Consider the following 18,243-nt stretch of genomic DNA (forward strand, 5'->3'; position numbering starts at 1 on the left):
AAATCATAGAATCATAGAATTGTAGCACTGGAAGGGACCTCGAGAGGTCATCTAGTCTAGCCCCCTGTACTCAGGCAAGACCAAGTAAACCTAGACTATCCCTAAAATGTGTTTGTCTAACTGGTCCACAATCTCCCTTACCAGCGTGTTTCAGTGCTTAACTATCTTTATAGTTAGAAAGATTTCCCACCTTCAGAGGACATGTAGAACAACTGATCACAGTCCTTTTTATAATAGCCCATAACGAATTTGAAGACTTATCAGGTCCCCCTCAGTCTTCTTTTCTCTTTATAAACATGCCCATTTTTTTTCACCTTTCCTCAGAAGTCAGGTTTTCTAAACCTTTTATCATTTTTTGTTCCTCTCCTCTGGGACTCCCTTAAATTTGTCTACAATTTTCTTAAAGTGTGGCGCCCAGAACTAGACACAGTTCTCCAGATGAGGCCCCACCAGTGCCTAGTACAACAGGACAATTGCCTCTCATGTCTTACATAGAACATAAAAATGTTATGCACATTACATTAAGATCATTTCCAGCTTAAACATCAGGATAAATTCTAGCTTAGAGAAAATGCTAATAATTTAATTATAAGCACATAAGAGTTATAAAGGCATTGCATTTGGAATTTCTCAGGCTGCTATACCATATACAGTAACTCCTCACTTAACGTTGTAGTTATGTTCCTGAAAAATGTGACTTTATGCAAAACGAGGTTAAGCGAATCCAATTTCCGCATAAAGATTAATGTAAATAGGGGGGGTTAGGTTCCAGAGACATTTTTTTCACCAGACAAAAGACATTATATACATATACAGTATACGTTTTTTAAACAAACAGTTTAATATTGTGTACAAAGCAATGAATGATTGTGAAGCTTGGTTGAGGTGGTGGAGTAAGAGGACAGAATGTTTCCCAGGGAATGCCTTGCTGCTAAATGATGAACTAGCACTCGGCTGAGCCCTCAAGGGTTAATATGCTGTTGTTAATGTAGCCTCACACTCTACAAGGCAGCATGGACTGAGGCAGGAGGGAGGAAACACAATAGATGCAGGGCAGTAGCTACAAACACTTCCCTACTACAAACTGAATATGATGATGAGCCCATGCTATCCAGCTGGAGCGCACCACTCCCTCCTCCTGACAGCACATGCAGGGCTGCACAGGTGCTGACTTTCAAAGTGCTGGGGGGTGCGTGCATGAGTGAGAGAGAGAGAGACGTGCATTGCCCCTTTAAGTACACTGACCCCACTTCAAGTACATTGCCCTTTTAAGCAGATCAGACAGGAAGGAGGTGCTGCTCTTCCAGAGAATCCTGCAAGCAGTGGACAAAGCAGGCAGCTGCCAAACGACGCTATAAGGGAGCATTGCACAACTTTAAATGAGCTTGTTCTGTAATAGATCAGCAGCGTAATAACGAAACAACATTAACCGGACAACATTAAGTGAGGAGTTACTGTAGATCATATGGCATATTGTCTCCTTGAAGCATGAGGTTTGTTTGTTTTTTAACATTAATGGGAATTGGGCAGCTAAAACAATGAATACTTAACTGAGACTGTCCACCAGAACCTGTAAGGCATGCAGAATTTTTGTTTGTATTCCTTTTGCATGCAGGTTCCCTTGTTTAGCATTCTTCTTCTACCTTCATTTTCATTTTGTTGATTTAGAATCGCCAGCCACTGATCAATCAAATCAGCAGCGTCTCCAATATGAACCTGTCTCTGAGACCTGGAGTACCCACACAGGTGAGGGAGCTAGTACTGTAGGTACTTCTGTTTTGTTCACTGCATTTTCCATTTGTCCCAAGTTTAGTTTCTCCTGAAACCTAGACTCTTCAATTTAAATATGTCAATAATACATAGTAAATACAAGTAATAAATCATAAGGCAGAGACTGTAAACAAAACAATACAACCCTAAATTAGAGTATTTATTTCCAGATTTAAAATACAAAAACAACTTGTGGAAGTTGCATTCCTAAGGTCCTTTTCCATCTCTAACCTGTGTGGTAATTTGGTTCCTGGGAGTGAAGAAGGAATGGTGACAAATCTACATTTTAACCTGAGTTCCTCACCTCATAGGGAAAAGGCAATTTGAGTGGAACAATTCATTCCAATGATTTGTAATCTTAAACTTGTAGTACTAAAATGATCTGTGTTAATCTCTATTTCAGTTTTGAAATTCTTCAGCACGTCAGAAGTAATGCTAGGAATTTCACCTTCCATCTAATTTTATAGTTAGGCATATGGTGAGGAAAGGAACTTGAATTTTATGAGTCATTCCCATAGAGATGCCTCTGTAGTTAATATTATGTATTGATTCTCAGTTATCATTTTCTCTATAGGCACCTATCAATGCACAGATGCTGGCCCAGAGGCAGAGGGAGATACTGAGCCAGCACCTGAGGCAACGACAGATGCATCAGCAACAGCAGGTGCAACAGCGGACTCTGATGATGCGAGGACAGAGTTTGAATATGTCACCAAGCATGGTGGCCTCTGGTGGCATACCAGCAACCATGAGCAACCCACGGATTCCGCAGGCAAACGCACAGCAGTTTCCATTTCCTCCAAACTATGGTACTGGACTTACATCCCCAACACCTTTCACCAGTTCTTTCTCCCCAGTGTCCCACAGTCCTGGGTCATAGCTCCTCTTTTACAGCTCCTTGCATGGCTCCCAGATGAATCCGGTTAATGAGGGAATGATGGGAAATATGAGAGGACACTTTGGGCCTGTCATGAGTCCCCAGAGGCAGTACAGTACCTGCCAGATTCTCAGCTCAGGTACCACCTTCTCTCTGAGTGCAGATCTTCTCTGCTGAATGGCAGAAGTGTGTGTATAAACACACACATATAAATATTGCTGTATTTATACAAAGGGGCTTGAAAGGCTTTGGATTCTGACCAAAACAAATAAATCAATATTTACTCCAGCAGTGAAGATGAATAAAAATATGCTAATTGTTGTCAGTATTGGTGAACAGAGTGAAGTTGTGTAAAAAATCATTTAGAAGCAAAACTGTTCATAATCCCTTTATATCATCATTATACTGATTTGTTTTTATGTGTTGATCTTGAGAGATTAGTTAACATTAGGTATGTAACTTCTAATATTTTTGTGCATGTATTAATGTCAAATTAACAGCTTAAGTGTTGACTTTTAGTTAACTGAATTTACCTTAATATCAGAAAAGACTTCCCCCTCCCTATGTCCAAACTTATATGCATATAGCCGCCAATGTCATTATGCCCTTGTGTTTAACTAAGCAGTCTTCAGGTTTGTTCTGGGGGTGGACAGGTCAGATACAGCTTATTACTACTGCATAGCCTTGACCTTTCCTCTTCCCATGTAACAGTTATAGGTATTATGTGCATGTTCTGCTGATATAACTAACAAAAATTCATTCTACCTCATGCTGAATTTTTTAATTTCCTGTCTCTTGTTCCGATGTGTTATTCTTGACACCAGTTTCTACTGAATAGTATATCATACCTTTCATCCATCGATTTCAAATTGCTTTACAAAGGTAACTAAGCATTATTATACCCATTTTATAATGGGGAAACTGAGGTACAGAAAAGTTATGACTTGCCCACTGTCATGCACAGTTTCAGTGGAAAAGCTGGGAGTAGATCCCATGTCTACTGACTCCCACTCCAGAGTCCTCTTCACTGGACCATGCTTCCTCTCTGAGCATTAAAATATCTATTTGTGCAAACAGTATAATCTGACAAGACATTTTCTGCTCATTTTTTGGTGAAAAGAATACCCTGTGGGAGGCTTCTTTTGACTTACTATGGATAGGACTGGGCACGTACCTTTTTAAGCTATGGATTTCCACACTTACAGGTCACCAGAAGTGAATTTTTATTACAGTCCAGGCAAAGATTCAGATGATAACATTTTTTCCTTTTTGATAAAATTTTGATTGAAAATTATAAAGATTTGTGGTGAGGGAGAAAATTGGGACCGAACTGTTTTAATGGGGGTCTTTGTATTTGATTTTTTCTGTACATCACAAATGTTTTAGTTTATTTTTAAACTCTTTTTGTTGTAAATATTACAAGAATAGAGATGTTTAGTGAACTTGCTTGCAATGTCGAACGTTGCTGTACATGTTTCATTCAGCCTTCTGAGCAGTTTTACGCTGTGAAGGCAAGCAGGCAATTCTGTTACATTCTGTTAATTTGTAATGGTTTGGTAATGTTGATTTGAAATTCACGGGTGCCTTTGACACATTTTGTAATATATATTGACCTTGTCTAAACATAAATTTTCATTGATCTTTGTTTTGCCAGTGGAAACCCCAATGCGGATATTCTTATTTCTCATTTTCAGAGTGGCTTATTTTGGTCTAGTTTAAACCTGTTCATGATTGACTTAAAGTAAAGCAAAAAAAAGCTTGGTTTAAAAGAAAATAAGAGTATGTCTACACTGCAATAAAAAACCCTCCGCACCAAATCTCAGAGCCCAGATCAGCTAACTCGGTCTCACAGGCCTTGGGCTGCAGGGCTAAAAATAGTAATGTAGATATTCAGGCTCAGGTGGGAGCCTGGGCTCTGAGACCCACTCTCTTCCCAGGCTCTCAGATTCCAGGCTCCAGCTCAAGCCCAAATGTCCACACTAGAGTTTTATTGCCTCGCAGCCCAAGCCCCATGAACCTGAGTCAACTGATCCAGCCCACCCAGGGCTGTGCCATGGTCTTTTATTGCAGTGTAGAGGTACCCTATGTGTCCATGCAGACTTTTGTGCCAGTTTAGCCTTTTAAATCAGTAAAATCACACCTTAAGTTAAACCAGTGAATCTTTGCACATAAACAAGCTCTGACTGTGCAAAATGAACTAATCGTTCAAAATGACATTACCTGTTTTGCATGCACAAAAGGACACAGACACAAATGTTATGGAAACTTACAGAAGCTTATGGAAAAAAAATTTCTGAATGTTAAAAGAGGAGACAAGGTGGGTGAGGTAATATCTTTTATTGGACTATCTTCCATTGGCGAGAGAGACACGCTTTCAAAAGATACTACCTCATCTACTACCTTGTCTCTCTCTAATATCCTGGGACCAACATGGCTACAAGAACATTGTACACCTCTACCCTGATATAACGCTGTCCTCGGGAGCCAAAAAATCTTACCACGTTATAGGTGAAACCGCGTTATATCGAACTTGCTTTGATCTGCCAGAGCGCTCAGCCCCGCCCCCCCGAGCGCTGCTTTACCGCATTATATCCGAATTCGTGTTATATCGGGGTAGAGGTGTATATGTTAAAAGATGGTGTCATAATTAAGGTGATTTTAGGCATGGTGTAGTTAGGAACTAGTGCACAACATTTTTGCAGTGAAAAGCTTTTTATAGAGACTGTGAAGAAGAATGGCTTTTATTTATTTTAATGTACCTGATTTCCACAAAAGGCTAATTTTCCATTTTGTCACTATAACTTTCAGTAAGGAATACAGTTAGCCAAAGTGCAGCTGTGAAATGATTTTTTAAAAGGTTATGTATGTAGCGTTTAGTTAATAATGTCCTGATGTTAACTCAGATCCTGCGTTAGAGTCCACCCATGTGGATTCCAGTGGATATCCATGGGAAGCCACAAAGGCATAAGCATCTGTCCACATAGATTTCTCCGGAAAATCAAGACTTTGGTTTGTATTAGTTTACAACGTACAATGACTAAAAATCCTGTTTTATTCTTTAGGAATAAGTCAACAACCTGATCCAGGCTTCACAGGGGCTACCACTCCCCAGAGTCCACTGATGTCCCCAAGAATGGCTCATACTCAGAGTCCTATGATACAGCAGTCTCAGGCTACTCCTGCCTACCAGTCCTCTACAGAGATGAATGGGTGGGCACAAGGGAATATGGGTGGAAACAGGTAAATCTACAAAAATACAAATGTCATAATTTCATTATTAAATTCTGCCTTGTGTTTATCTCAATTAGTGTTCACAAGAGGAAGTATTTACATTTTGTCTTTACTCTGCTTACTAGACATCTTACACTCATTCTACTATAATAGACCCCTTATGTAATTTTTTTTAAAAAAATTTATTCTGTGTATTAACAATCTACTGCTAATAAAGATGCCTTAGTTATGCTGCTTTAGTGCCTGTGTACTATGCAGAGAAAGGGCTGACGTGTAAATAGTGTAATGCATATAAGATGTGGTGAAAAGCTTTAATGTGACTTTCACTTTGAGTAGAAGTTCTGCTCCTACACACACTGGATTTTGTATAAGGCTTGGGAGGGGATCTTCCACAGTTCATGGTTCTTCAGTTATGCCAAGGTCTTGTTCATGAATGTGAAAGACGTCTGCTCTAGACTTTGGCTAGGTCTACACTGCAGCGGGGTTCCGACCTAAGATACGCAACTTCAGCTACGTGAATACCGTAGCTGAAGTTGCGTATTTTAGGTCGGCTTACCTAGCGGTGAGGACGCGGGAAAGTCGACCTCTGCCGCCGACTCCGCTGCCGCCTCCTGCCGAGGTGGATTTCCGGAGTCGACGGCAGAGCGATCAGGGATCAATTTTACCGCATCTTCACTAGACGCGGTAAGTCGATCCCCGATAAACCGATTGCTACCCGCCGGATCGGCGGGTAGTGAAGACAAAGCCTTTATGCTGTGCGGGCCAAGTTTTCAAAACCTTATTCTTGAAGTTTGTCAACAAAAATTTCTGCACAGTTGCATGCCTACACTTGAGTCCACTTGCTGTAACCATGCATTCAAATCTGGTACTCATGTGTGCAAATGGCCTACAATAAGCATGCAAAATGATCATGAAAACTTACCAGTCCAGATGCTAAATATACTTGATTCCCCTCTACTATGATGATAATAATTGGGGGGAACTAGTATTTTACATCCCCTCCAAAAATTCCTCATCCCAAGCTGCTTTAGACCTACGTAGCAAGTAGAAAGCAAGACATATAAGTTGCTTTATGCACGCACAACAGATTGGTACACTCAGCCACATTAATTCTGCATGTGGACAAAGGCATGCATTTTAGTGCACAGACATCAGGCCTTCAAGTTTGAAAATATAGCCCGCTGATGCCTGCAAAGCAGCTGGCCTTGGAAGTTAGTGTATATTGCATGTATAAATTTTAGTCTGAGAAATATTCTGAGAGTGATTTCTTAGTGATGTCAGTGTTCTGAGTCTGACACATTGCTTTTTTTCATTCCTTGATATAGCATGTTTTCACAACAGTCCCCTCCACATTTTGGGCAGCAAGCAAACACCAGCATGTACAATAACAACATGAACATCAGTGTATCCATGGCAACCAACACAAGTGGCATGAACAACATGAACCAGATGACAGGGCAGATCAGCATGACCTCAGCGACCTCTGTGCCTACATCAGGGTTGTCCTCCATGGGTCCTGAGCAGGTGAGAATTTAAGGATCTGAGACCACAGCTAGAGGATTTACTTGACTTGTAGTTTTTCTGGGAAGCTGAAATTGACTGTAACGGCTAGCTTATTTTGAAAATGGTATGTTAAAAAGAAAAGCTTCAGTTTTAGCTCTGCATTCAAAGGACTGGATGACTAATGCACCTTTCATATCTGGATTTCTGATTCAAATCCAGCTCCACAGTAGTTAGCATCTGCTTGGTTGCTCCATAGCTTCTGTGGAATTAATTTGGTGATCTAGTTCAGTTCCCAGTAGATGGGTTTCCACAGCACAGTTGACACTTATTGGTTCCCTTGTTAATCATCTCAGCAATGGAGCCAAGGACAGAATGGGCATAAAGCTATTTTCTGCGGGTAAGGGTGAGGCACATTGCCACAGTAGTGTTTTGGAGATGATTAAGCTGTCATTGTCCAGGCTGTACCTGCTCTATGGATAAATAGGACTTCAGCCTCAAGGACTGTTAATCTGGCATCTGTCATGAGCACAAAATTCACACTGTTTATAATGTAATGTAGCTAAGCCAGGTAGCTAATTCTGTTCTTACACCCTGAAAGAGTTTTACACATGTACTTTTCTTTGGGGCTATTACGTAGAACACATTTTTCCCCTTTAAGATATACATAACCAGTAAAATAACATTTTACTTTCAGTTTTGTCCATGCGAATCTCCATGATGAAATTCACACATTAACCTAAAAAGGGCTTGAGAAAAAGATTGTCTCAAATTATCAAACAACATGGTAGTTGGGGACTGAAATTTCACTTAGACAACACACAAGTTTCAAATAATGTTCAATGCAGTAAAACTAATTAAAGCAATGGAAGATGGAAGTAGAGATTTGAAGGGGACAATAGTGAGAGAAAGGTGGAAGGTCTTTTCTTGTTTTTCGTCTAAGTGAATGTCACTTCTCTAAGCCAGAGCTTTATACTATTAGATGAGTCCTAAGGGTTTTCATCTGTTCTTTATTAACATCAGTAACACACCAACCCTCTAGCTGTTGATGGTACTCAAAATAAACATTTAAACCCTCTCATTATCTGGGGAACAAGAATTTCAAGGTTATTTCAAAATCCCAGTCTCACGAATTACAGCATTTTTTAAAGTCTGCCTTCCAAGCCACTGAGGCAGAGCAAGTGGTTGCAATTTCTTGCAATACTAAAGGAGGTGGGAAGAAGAGGGGGAGGGGGGAAGGAAGTGTTTATTTGGCCAGAGCTTTCTTTACAGACTTGATTTTCCACTCTACTTCCTCTACTCATTTTTGCCAAACCATCCTGTTATTGTTTAAGGCATGGGGCTAGTGATTCCTGTTTGGAATTTTGAGTCGTGTACAGATTTATTTACTGGGATGTTTGAGAGCCAGCTTAAAATGTCTGCAGCAGTGCAGAAGAGACTTTGCAATATGTTAAATGAACCATTAACTAGCAGTCTACTCAAGGTTTGCTCTGTTTGGTGTTAACTTTCTTAGTCCACACAGATGCATTACTGCCAAAGTCAAAACTGGCCTGCTGTTTGCTAAGAATTTGTTTTCAAAATATTGTTTCAAGGAATCTGGGATATCCTGCATATAGAATCAAACAAAGGAGTCAGGAAATTATTAGAGACCTCATATTGTGAATGTTCCACCTGGCTCAGCTCAGTTGGCAGAAAGGCATGGTAACTTGCTTCAGAGCAAAAGGATTGCAAATTTGTCCACTTTTTGCTTTTATTTGGGTTTAATATCTAGTAACACAATTAGACCTGTCTTTTTATGGCATCATCTGTAATGCTTTGAAGAACCTTCAGCTAAATGTAAAAATTATTAATTTCTATGTCACCTTGTTTCTCTGATTAAACGGCAATTGTCGTCAGAAGAGCTACTGTGTAAAAATTCAGAGGGGTAGCCATGTTAATCTGGATCTGTAAAAAGTGACACAGAGTCCTGTGGCACCTTATAGACTAACAGACTTTTTGAAGCATGCTCCAAAATGTCTGTTAGTCTATAAGGTGCCACAGGACTCTTTGTCGCTGTGTAAAAATTATATTTTTGGTTTTTTTCTTTCAGTAATTTCCAAATAAAATGTCTTTCATTTACAAAGCTAAAAATTATTTTTCTAACTGCCAATACTGCAAACTAGAATGCTGGCATCACCAGTGGCAATAATAATAATTCTGCAGTTGGAACATGACTGATGATTGTGTTGATATTGTGCAAGGCAGACTAGAGTCAGCTTGCTTTTCCATAGCTGTACTGCCTCTGCAGTAACCATATAAATCTTACCCATCCATAAATCATATTGCTTTCTTTGTTACCAATATTTGTTTTGGATTCATTTGGATGTGATTTGATTTTTCGCAATTTAAATTGTTTTCCAGTTCCTTCCCCGCACTTTGGAACAAAATAGAAAAGAACTCACACATTCAGCCTTTGCATGTTATAACAAATCTTCTACTGCACAGTTGTCAATAACAGGCAATACTTGTCATGTACAAATGCAGTTGTTTAACCCAAACACAGAAGAATGAGTTGCAACACTCTCCAGGCCCTTTCTTTGCAGAGCACAGTTCAGTATCTTCTGAATTTTAATTTTTCAATAAAGGATTGAAAAATCCATTCCCCTTCTTGTCATTGAGATGGGAAAACCTTCCCTGACAAGTGTAGGGGCTTCAACCATCAATTTCTGCAGATTTTAAACTTTCATGCTAAAAATAATTAAGCTTCTAACCCTTCTAGTGGCAAAGACAACTTTCTGAATGTGAACTGCCTGTAAACCCTGCAGGATTGTCTTCCTGGCTCTTTAGAGCAAATGCTCCACTGTCTATGCTGCTGCTCATCGCTTTGTTTCTACTTGGCAAACCAATGAATAGCAACAGAGACCACACTGTAGGAGGGACTAAGGGATTAGTGGATGCCGGTCCCTCTTACTCATAGACTTTAAGCTCAGAAGGGACCATTATGATCATCTAGTCTGAGCTCCCGCATGATGCAGGCCACAAAAGCTGACCCACCCACTCCTGAAATAATTCTCTCCCTTGACTCAGCTGTTGAAGTCCCCAAATCATGATTTAAAGACTTCAAGTCGCAGAGAATCCTCCAGCAAGCGACCCCTGCCCCATGCTGCGGAGGAAGGCGAAAAACCTCCAGGGCCTCTGCCAATCTACCCTGGAGGAAAATTCCTTCCCGACCCCAAATATGGTGATCAGCTGAACCCCGAGCATGCGAGCAAGATTCTCCAACCAGACCCTCCGGAAAAAAGTTCTCTGTAGTAACTTTTAATATCCCATCATTGACCATTGTTACTAATTACCAGCGATGGCACGTTATTGACCTATTGACTAAAATCACGTTATCCCATCAAACCATCCCCTCCATAAACTTATCAAGTTTAATCTTAAAGCCAGAGAGGTCTTTCGCCCCCACTGTTTCCCTCGGAAGGCTGTTCCAGAACTTCACCCCTCTGATGGTTAGAAACCTTCGTCTAATTTCAAGCCTAAACTTCCCGACGGCCAGTTTATATCCATTTGTTCTTCTCCCTTTGCTGCAGCCAAAACTATGGTGAAGGGTAGTGTAGTGAAAGAACCTCATCCTCCCAGCAGCCAGGAGGAGGAGGGGAGACAGAAAACTTCTTTTCCCTAATCAATGTTAATGGGATGCAGCACCCATGATTTCTCTTTGTACTTCCTTCCGAAAGCTGAGTTGTGATGTGTAGGTGCAGCAGTAACAACTGCCTCTGTCACTGAAATTCGGAAGATAGCAGGTAGCTTATAGCTTCAAGCCCTTCCCAGCAGGCAGCTCCTCTTAGAATGATACCAACTTAATAAATAGAGCAGGTTAAGAAAACGTACAAGATGACAATACCAGGAAAGACTTTTTTTTTTTTTTCCGTCAGTCAAGTAAGATAATATGACTCAGATACACGCACACGCGCACACACACTCTGAGTAAGAAAGGTGTCGTTTTTACATAGGCACTTCTCTGACCCTAGCTTCTCTTCAGAGGCGGGAGATGATGTACATTTGGAACATGGCTTATTAGTTTCTAATGTTCTCTTTTTACATTCCCTTCAAATTCCCTGACATACTTTTGAACTAATCTGCTTCAATATCTCATTTTAACTAGGTTAATGATCCTGCTATGAGGGGAGGCAATCTTTTTCCAAACCAGCTGCCTGGAATGGATATGATAAAGCAGGAGGGAGATGCATCTCGGGTAAGAAATATCACACACACACACACACACACACAATATGTTGTTTAAGTGTTACTCCTCTTTTCATTGCGTTGTACTTAGGGCAACAATTTCAAGTATTATTTAAGTTGTTACCTTATAGACAGTACTTGCTTCAAGGAGAGTGATGGTACTGAGCTGACTAAGCACAAATTTCCAGTTGATGAAGTACTTAGCACTTACTTGGGACAAAACGGATTTGCATTCCAGGCAGTAGTAGTAGTGAAGAGAAGCTACTGTAGTCTTCTTGGACAGTAGCCAAGTAAATGAGGTGGGTTTTGTAAGTGTCCCCTCACTGGAAGGTTCTTCATAGAAAATAACCTTCCTCGGCTTCAAAGAAATCTTGTTACAACAAACATGATATTCTGGGACCTGGTGTGATTGGAGACAAGGTATAATATTTTCTCTGTGTGATCCAAATATCAAATCAGTGGAAACCCACACAAATATAAAAAAATGGTCAGTATCAGTAGAAATGTCCTTGCCCAGGAGACTTTAAATCAGAAATGATTAAATGTACTTGGATTTAAAACCATATGAAAACTATATTGATACCCTCAAACTTTCAATATGCAGTCAGAATACCATATATTAAGCAGGGATTGTTCTTCTGTAGTATGATCCCAAAGCACCATCTAGTGGCTGCTGTGTTAATTACCATATCTTACCTCTAGTGTTCTTTTTATCTCATCAAAGCCGCCACATTTCCTATACCAGGGATCGGCAACCTTTGGCATGCGGCTCCCCAGGGTAAGCACCCTGGCGGGCCTGGCTGGTTTGTTTACCTGCCGCGTCCGCAGGTTCCGCCGATCAGGGCTCCCACTGGCCGCGGTTCGCTGCTTCAGGCCAATGGGAGCTGCTGGAAGCAGCGCGGGCCGAGGGATGTGCTGGCCGCCCTTCTTGCAGCCCCCATTGGCCTGGAGCGGTGAACGGCAGCCAGTAGGAGCCGTGATCTGCTGAACCTGCTGACGCAGCAGGTAAACAAACCGGCTTACCCTGGCAAGCCGCGTGCCAAAGGTTGCCGATCTCTGTCCTATACCCTCACTCTTAGAAGAATTGACTTGTTAGACTTTACACAGACCTACCTCACTGAAATAAAGTGCATTAAATATTATTCATTCCTTTAGATGTTTGCGCTTGCTATAGAGTTGCCTGCACAGAGTCTCCAGTCTTGAAACCATGCACCACATCACACAAACGTCATAGCTGTTGAAAGCAGCCTTAAAGGTGGTCATGGGCATCCCTGTCTGCTCAAACAAAAAGGCAGAGATTATAACCGAGATCCACAGCTTCTTCTGCCTTAGTTTTTCCTGCCCACATTTTGACTGAGTCAGACAGAGCTGTAGCACCAGCCCAGTCTATGGAGCTCAGGTAGAGGGAGCGCCACGCAGAGTCTATGGAGCTCCGGTAGGGGGGAACGCCACGCACAGTCTATGGAGCTCAGGTACGGACTCCTGAGGAGCGCAGGCCCTCCTGGCCTAAGGAGGGGGAGTACTGCCACCCCAGGATGGGGTAGCAGGGGGGACGCGGGCCCGCCCAACTCCACCATGTCCCAGCCCAGGGCCCTAACAGTGGTGGAGTGGTCCGCCACTGGGTCAGCGGGGATCCACCCGCAACACAGCTGAGGCCAGCTGTCAACCAGACTGTTGCCTGGTTTCCCTGGGCTGCTTCCTACTCTCCCCATTGGGTGTACCTGTGTCCAGGGATCATCCTCAGTCTTCCCGAGATACACCACATGTAGCGGCAGCAGCTCCTCAGCGTTGGGAGTGGCAGGGCTCTTGGAAGCTCAGGCTGGTCTCCGGGGCAGCAATGGTTCTCCTTGGCGTCCCACTCCAGCAGCAGGGAAGAAGTGCGTCTCCTTTGGCAGCTCCCCCCCAACTGAGCTGCTGGGTTGGCCTTTTATACTTCCCCTTCCTGTTCTGCCCCTCACATGTGTGGAGCGGGGCCCTCCTGGCTCTGCCCACCAGCTGGCTTGCGGCGTTCCCTCCGTGTCTGAGGGAAGCCACACCTCCTCGCTATAGCATCATATTGGCGAGTGGACCTATAGCCACTGTGGGAAGGTTTGCCGCTTGTGCATGGGGCTCTCTTCCTATACCATTGCTAAGCACCGCTGATGGACCGACTTTGTCACGTCTCTTTTAATCTCTCAAGATGTTGGACCGCTATATATATCCATAATTTTTCTCCTTTTGTATATATATTTTTCCTACTCACATGGCTTAATCTTTATTATGTCACAGTGAAACAAATTCATCCTCTGCAAAAGTCCTTTGGAGTTACTAGAATAAATTTGGCCCAATGTGGGCTGGGTACTTTTTGCAATATTTTTTAAATTCTCACTTAGCAAAGTGGCTACACCAAAAGTGTAGTGACATGATTCCTTATGAATTTTTACTTTTGTTTGTCATTTTGCATCCATAATGTGCTAATACTGTTGCAGTGTACACTGTCACCGTGTAGTAAGAATAACCACCAAAGCGTAGTTAACTCCTAATAGCCAGGGCTCAAATGGGGAGAGTGTGTGTGATGTTGTCACTTAATAGATTATATGTATGTTCACAGTTTGATCACCTGTGCTCTGTTGGATTCCACTGGGCTCCTCAGGCTTGACTCCCCCTCAGAGAGGTTCAGCTATACCCACAGGCAGGGCTGGATTGATGAACAGACACAAACCTAGGGCCCTGGCTGTAAAGTACCGGGACATAGGCGGTCTGATCTAGCAGTCCCAGCTGGGCTGATGTCCACAAGTTGAGGATCAGGGTATCACTAGAGCTGGGATTGATAAGCAAGAGTCAGGGTCAAAGTTAGGTTTGAGTCAGAGACCAGAGATCAGAGGTAGTTACCAGGCTGGAACTAGGAGGCAAGAGTCAGGCTGGAGTTGGAGGCTAGACACCAGAAAGCAATGTACAGTCTGGAAGTCTGCTCAGACAACTTCCTGAGCCACCGTCCAGGGTTAAATTGTGAACAAAGGGTCTGGTTACAACCATTTCAGATTTGAGATAAACTCTCTCATTAAACAACCTTATTATCCACAGTCTCCAAATATTGGGTGATCCTAGTGATCATGAGGCCTGCATTATTTAGACAAATCCGAATGATTTAAGGATGTGGTCTAACTTGTAGTTCTTGTGCAGGCAAACTCCCATTGACTTCACTGGCAGTTCTGCCTGCACATGCCTGAAAGATCAAAGACCATTCAGTATCAACACACACACATGAAATGCCTTGCCTTGTCAACTTAAATCAAATCTGTAGGGACAGATTTTTCAAAGCTAGCCACCTAATTTTCCATCTGTCTCTGTGTGCGTGTGTCCGCGCGCACATGAACAGAGATTTAGCCACAGTCCAGCAAAGCTCTTAAGCCTTTGCATAACTTTAAGCCTGTGAAAACTCCCATTGGTTCCAATAGTGTTTAACATAATATGCCTGCTTAGGGGCTAAAGTGGGGCCCTAAAGCCACAAGACAGATAATTGCAAACATAAACACTCATTCAACAGTTTTAAAAATTTGGTCCCTTCAATGGTGTTTGAACCCGGCTTGTAGTTTGTATATTTTGACTGAGTTCTGTACAGGTGGTTGGTATTTTTAAATGCATCATATGTGTACAATGCCTAGTATTCTTGACTGTCTTCTCATTATCCACGAAGCACTTGGAGATAATTCATTGATGTCTGTTTCCTTTTCCTATTTTTTTCAGAAATATTGCTGACCTTGACGGTTGCTGGTTGCTCCTTTCTTCAGCTGCCTGGGCTCACCAGCCCAAAACACTTACCAGTTTGAAGACCTGCATCTATTGGTTTTGACCCAACTGACCTGCCAGCCAGTTCCACTGGAGCGAGCTCAGCTAAACGCTGCAGACAGGATTCAGCTCTGCCTTCCAGAGTGGAGTCAAAACAGTTGTTGCTGGAAGAGCAGCCTCTTCTCTGACAGTCTGAAGCTAGCGTACAGACAGTTGCTCAGTCTGTTCACTGCATTCACCTTAGTGCAACTTAGATCTCTCCTGCGAAGTAAATGTTGACAGGCAATTTTCATAAACCATGTCAGATTGAATGTATTTAAATGTATGTATTTAAGGAAAAACAACCATGCTCTTGTTCTGTTCCTGTTTAGTTCTAGACCTTGGTTTCTTGCTTTTTGTTTTCCCTGGCTACTCAGTCTGGTGCAAAGGATTCAATTCCATCTGCAAATCAGTGTTTTGAACTAAGGCCTGCATTTTGGGGTCGTTAGTGGGTTGGACGCTAGTGAGGGGTGTGGGCAATGTATGGGGAATAAACAGCTAATCAATTGGTTTGATTTAGGAAAAGATAGAAAAGCTGGACCTTGTAGAAAACTATACAGATCAATTTTGAATGGGTTTAAAGTTATAAAACTGGCTAAAAACATCCTGTGAGAGGGCTGTTTCGTTGGGGGCTTTTTTGGTGGTTGTTTTAAAAAAATAAAAATAAATTATAGTGCAAATCATGAATCCAAAAATATAAATGCATTACCTTTTTATGGAATTAAATTCCTGCCTGCCTCTCCTGGCCCTCTTTTCCTCCTCCTCCTCCTCTTCTAATAGGATAAAAGAACAGATAAGCCCTTCATTTCCCAGGTGTGTTACCTGCAGTTTAGGCTGTACGTAACCAGTTGTTGAACAATGAATTCCAATGAGAATGCATTTATTGGTGATAGTAGTGGCAGAATTGGGGCATAATATCAAAAAGAGCTAAAGGCACCTGCTTTAAAATATGTTAATTTCCATTCCCCATCCCTTAGCTGGGAAAATAATGATTTGTTTAAAACTTATGGCAGATATCACTACAGATTTACCATCATGCGTTTTTAATTCTTTTAAAGCAGTGTGGACTATGAGGAAGTTTCGTAAGGTACATAAAATCCACTTTATATGTAAACAAGCAATAATTTAAGTTGAGAACTTAACTGTTTTAATTGTATAATTTTTTTGTGAGGTATACATGTTGTGGAGTTGATTCCAAATGAGGTACTTCAGTATTAAATTAGATATCTTCATAGCCGTGTGTGTCTCCTGAAAAAGTGTTTTGTAAAGGATCACAATGCCTTGATTAGACCTAATTTGTAGGCTTAAGACTTTTCAACTTGTGATTCTGCTCATAAAGTCATTTATCTAATCTATATTATATGCAGCCACTGTAGGAACCAATTCTTGATTTTTTGTATGTTTATATTCTTTCTTAATGAATCTTAGAGAAACTGTTACTAAACAAGCCACTGTTAAGGTGGCTTTTTTTCTTGCCCACTGTGGTTGGAATAATCTTTTACTAAACTGGCATCAGTTTCTGAGGACTTGAAATACCAAGAAATTGATGATGTTTTTGACCTATTTCTCTCCTCTAACCCCCAATCCACACACTTTCTTATCTGAACTCAAATTTTTTGATGTCCTTTAAAATGCAATGCATTTTATAATATCTCATCAGCCATGCCTTTTGGGAGTGGAAGGTTTCTTTCCCTGTAATTTGATTGTTTATTTATGGTGGGGGTTAAAATGTACAAAGTATCCGTTGATCTCTATACAAAGCCGAAGAAAGTATGTTAAAGATGATTTAAAAGAGTTGTTTCCCATGGAAGGATTTTCCTGAAAATCAAGGAAATCTGCTAATCCATTTGTTTCCCACTCAGAGGGACTCGTAACACACAGGGAAACAGCACTTTTCTGCAGTCACCATTTTGTATGTCAAATTCTAAAAGGAAATATTTAGTCAACTGAGCCATCGTGTTTAGCTCTGGTGGAAAACTTTAAAGTAGCTGTCAGCCTGAGCTCCATAGTCTCGTTGATATGATGACATTTTTATTAAACATACATTATATACCTGATTTAAATTTATATAAGAATTGTGTAAATTAGAGGGACTTTAACTTCACACAACACAAAATGTAAATGGGTTTTAAACTAATTTTGTTTGTATTGTATTCCTTTTCAATGCTTGACCCTAACTTCTTTCAATAGATTAATCTTTTTCACGGTGGACAAAATGAGTAGTTTAAATTTGTCCCTATTCATGACAGATCTGCAAACCTTTCTATTCGATTTGTAATTATGATACTTCATCGCCCATTGCCATTTTAAAAGGAAGGAGATTATACCTACTACTTTGGCTCAGAATTAGGTTCTGGTGTTTTGAGTTTTTGACTAGCTAATTAAAAAGAAAAGTGAGTGAAGGAATCTTCAGATCATATTGATCACTGTAGAAACAAAAATAAATAGCCAAATCAATTCCCTTCATTATCAGTATTTCTCATTCTGTACACAGTAAATTTGTTGGAGAAAGTGCTTGGATTTTGTTAAACAGAACAAATAATCAGTGTTCTACTTATATTACTAAATGTGAAAGGCACATAATGTGAAAAGTATACATACATAAACTTGGTCATATGACCCATTTAAGTGTTCATGTAATGTGGTAAGTTTAAAAAGTGAAGTGAGCTGTTTTGCTACAATGAATTAATTTGTACTCAAAGTTTAAAATTTCGTCCCATACCAATATCCCTTTTGGCCTGTATTAATTGAAAGCAATGTTTTTGCAGTTTATACAATGCATTTTTTAATATATGTTTTAAAATGGAGTTCATATGGGCTTAACACGTGAAATG

General features: G+C 41.0%; 1 protein-coding gene across 1 annotated transcript in view; it reads left to right on the forward strand.

Annotated features, from left to right (window-relative positions):
• The window catches only part of NCOA2 (nuclear receptor coactivator 2), a 261,138-nt gene extending 245,727 nt beyond the window's left edge, over window positions 1-15,411 (forward strand). The window contains exons 18-23 of the mRNA XM_065397650.1: window positions 1,669-1,746; window positions 2,345-2,579; window positions 5,710-5,887; window positions 7,204-7,402; window positions 11,523-11,612; window positions 15,329-15,411. Coding sequence (XP_065253722.1) covers window positions 1,669-1,746; window positions 2,345-2,579; window positions 5,710-5,887; window positions 7,204-7,402; window positions 11,523-11,612; window positions 15,329-15,340 — 792 coding nt within the window. The 3' untranslated portion in view covers window positions 15,341-15,411. The remainder of the gene's footprint in view (window positions 1-1,668; window positions 1,747-2,344; window positions 2,580-5,709; window positions 5,888-7,203; window positions 7,403-11,522; window positions 11,613-15,328) is intronic.
• Window positions 15,412-18,243: the final 2,832 nt, after the last annotated feature.

This window comes from Emys orbicularis, chromosome 2, assembly GCF_028017835.1.
Source record: "Emys orbicularis isolate rEmyOrb1 chromosome 2, rEmyOrb1.hap1, whole genome shotgun sequence".
In the NCBI taxonomy this organism is placed as follows: Eukaryota; Metazoa; Chordata; order Testudines; family Emydidae; genus Emys; species Emys orbicularis.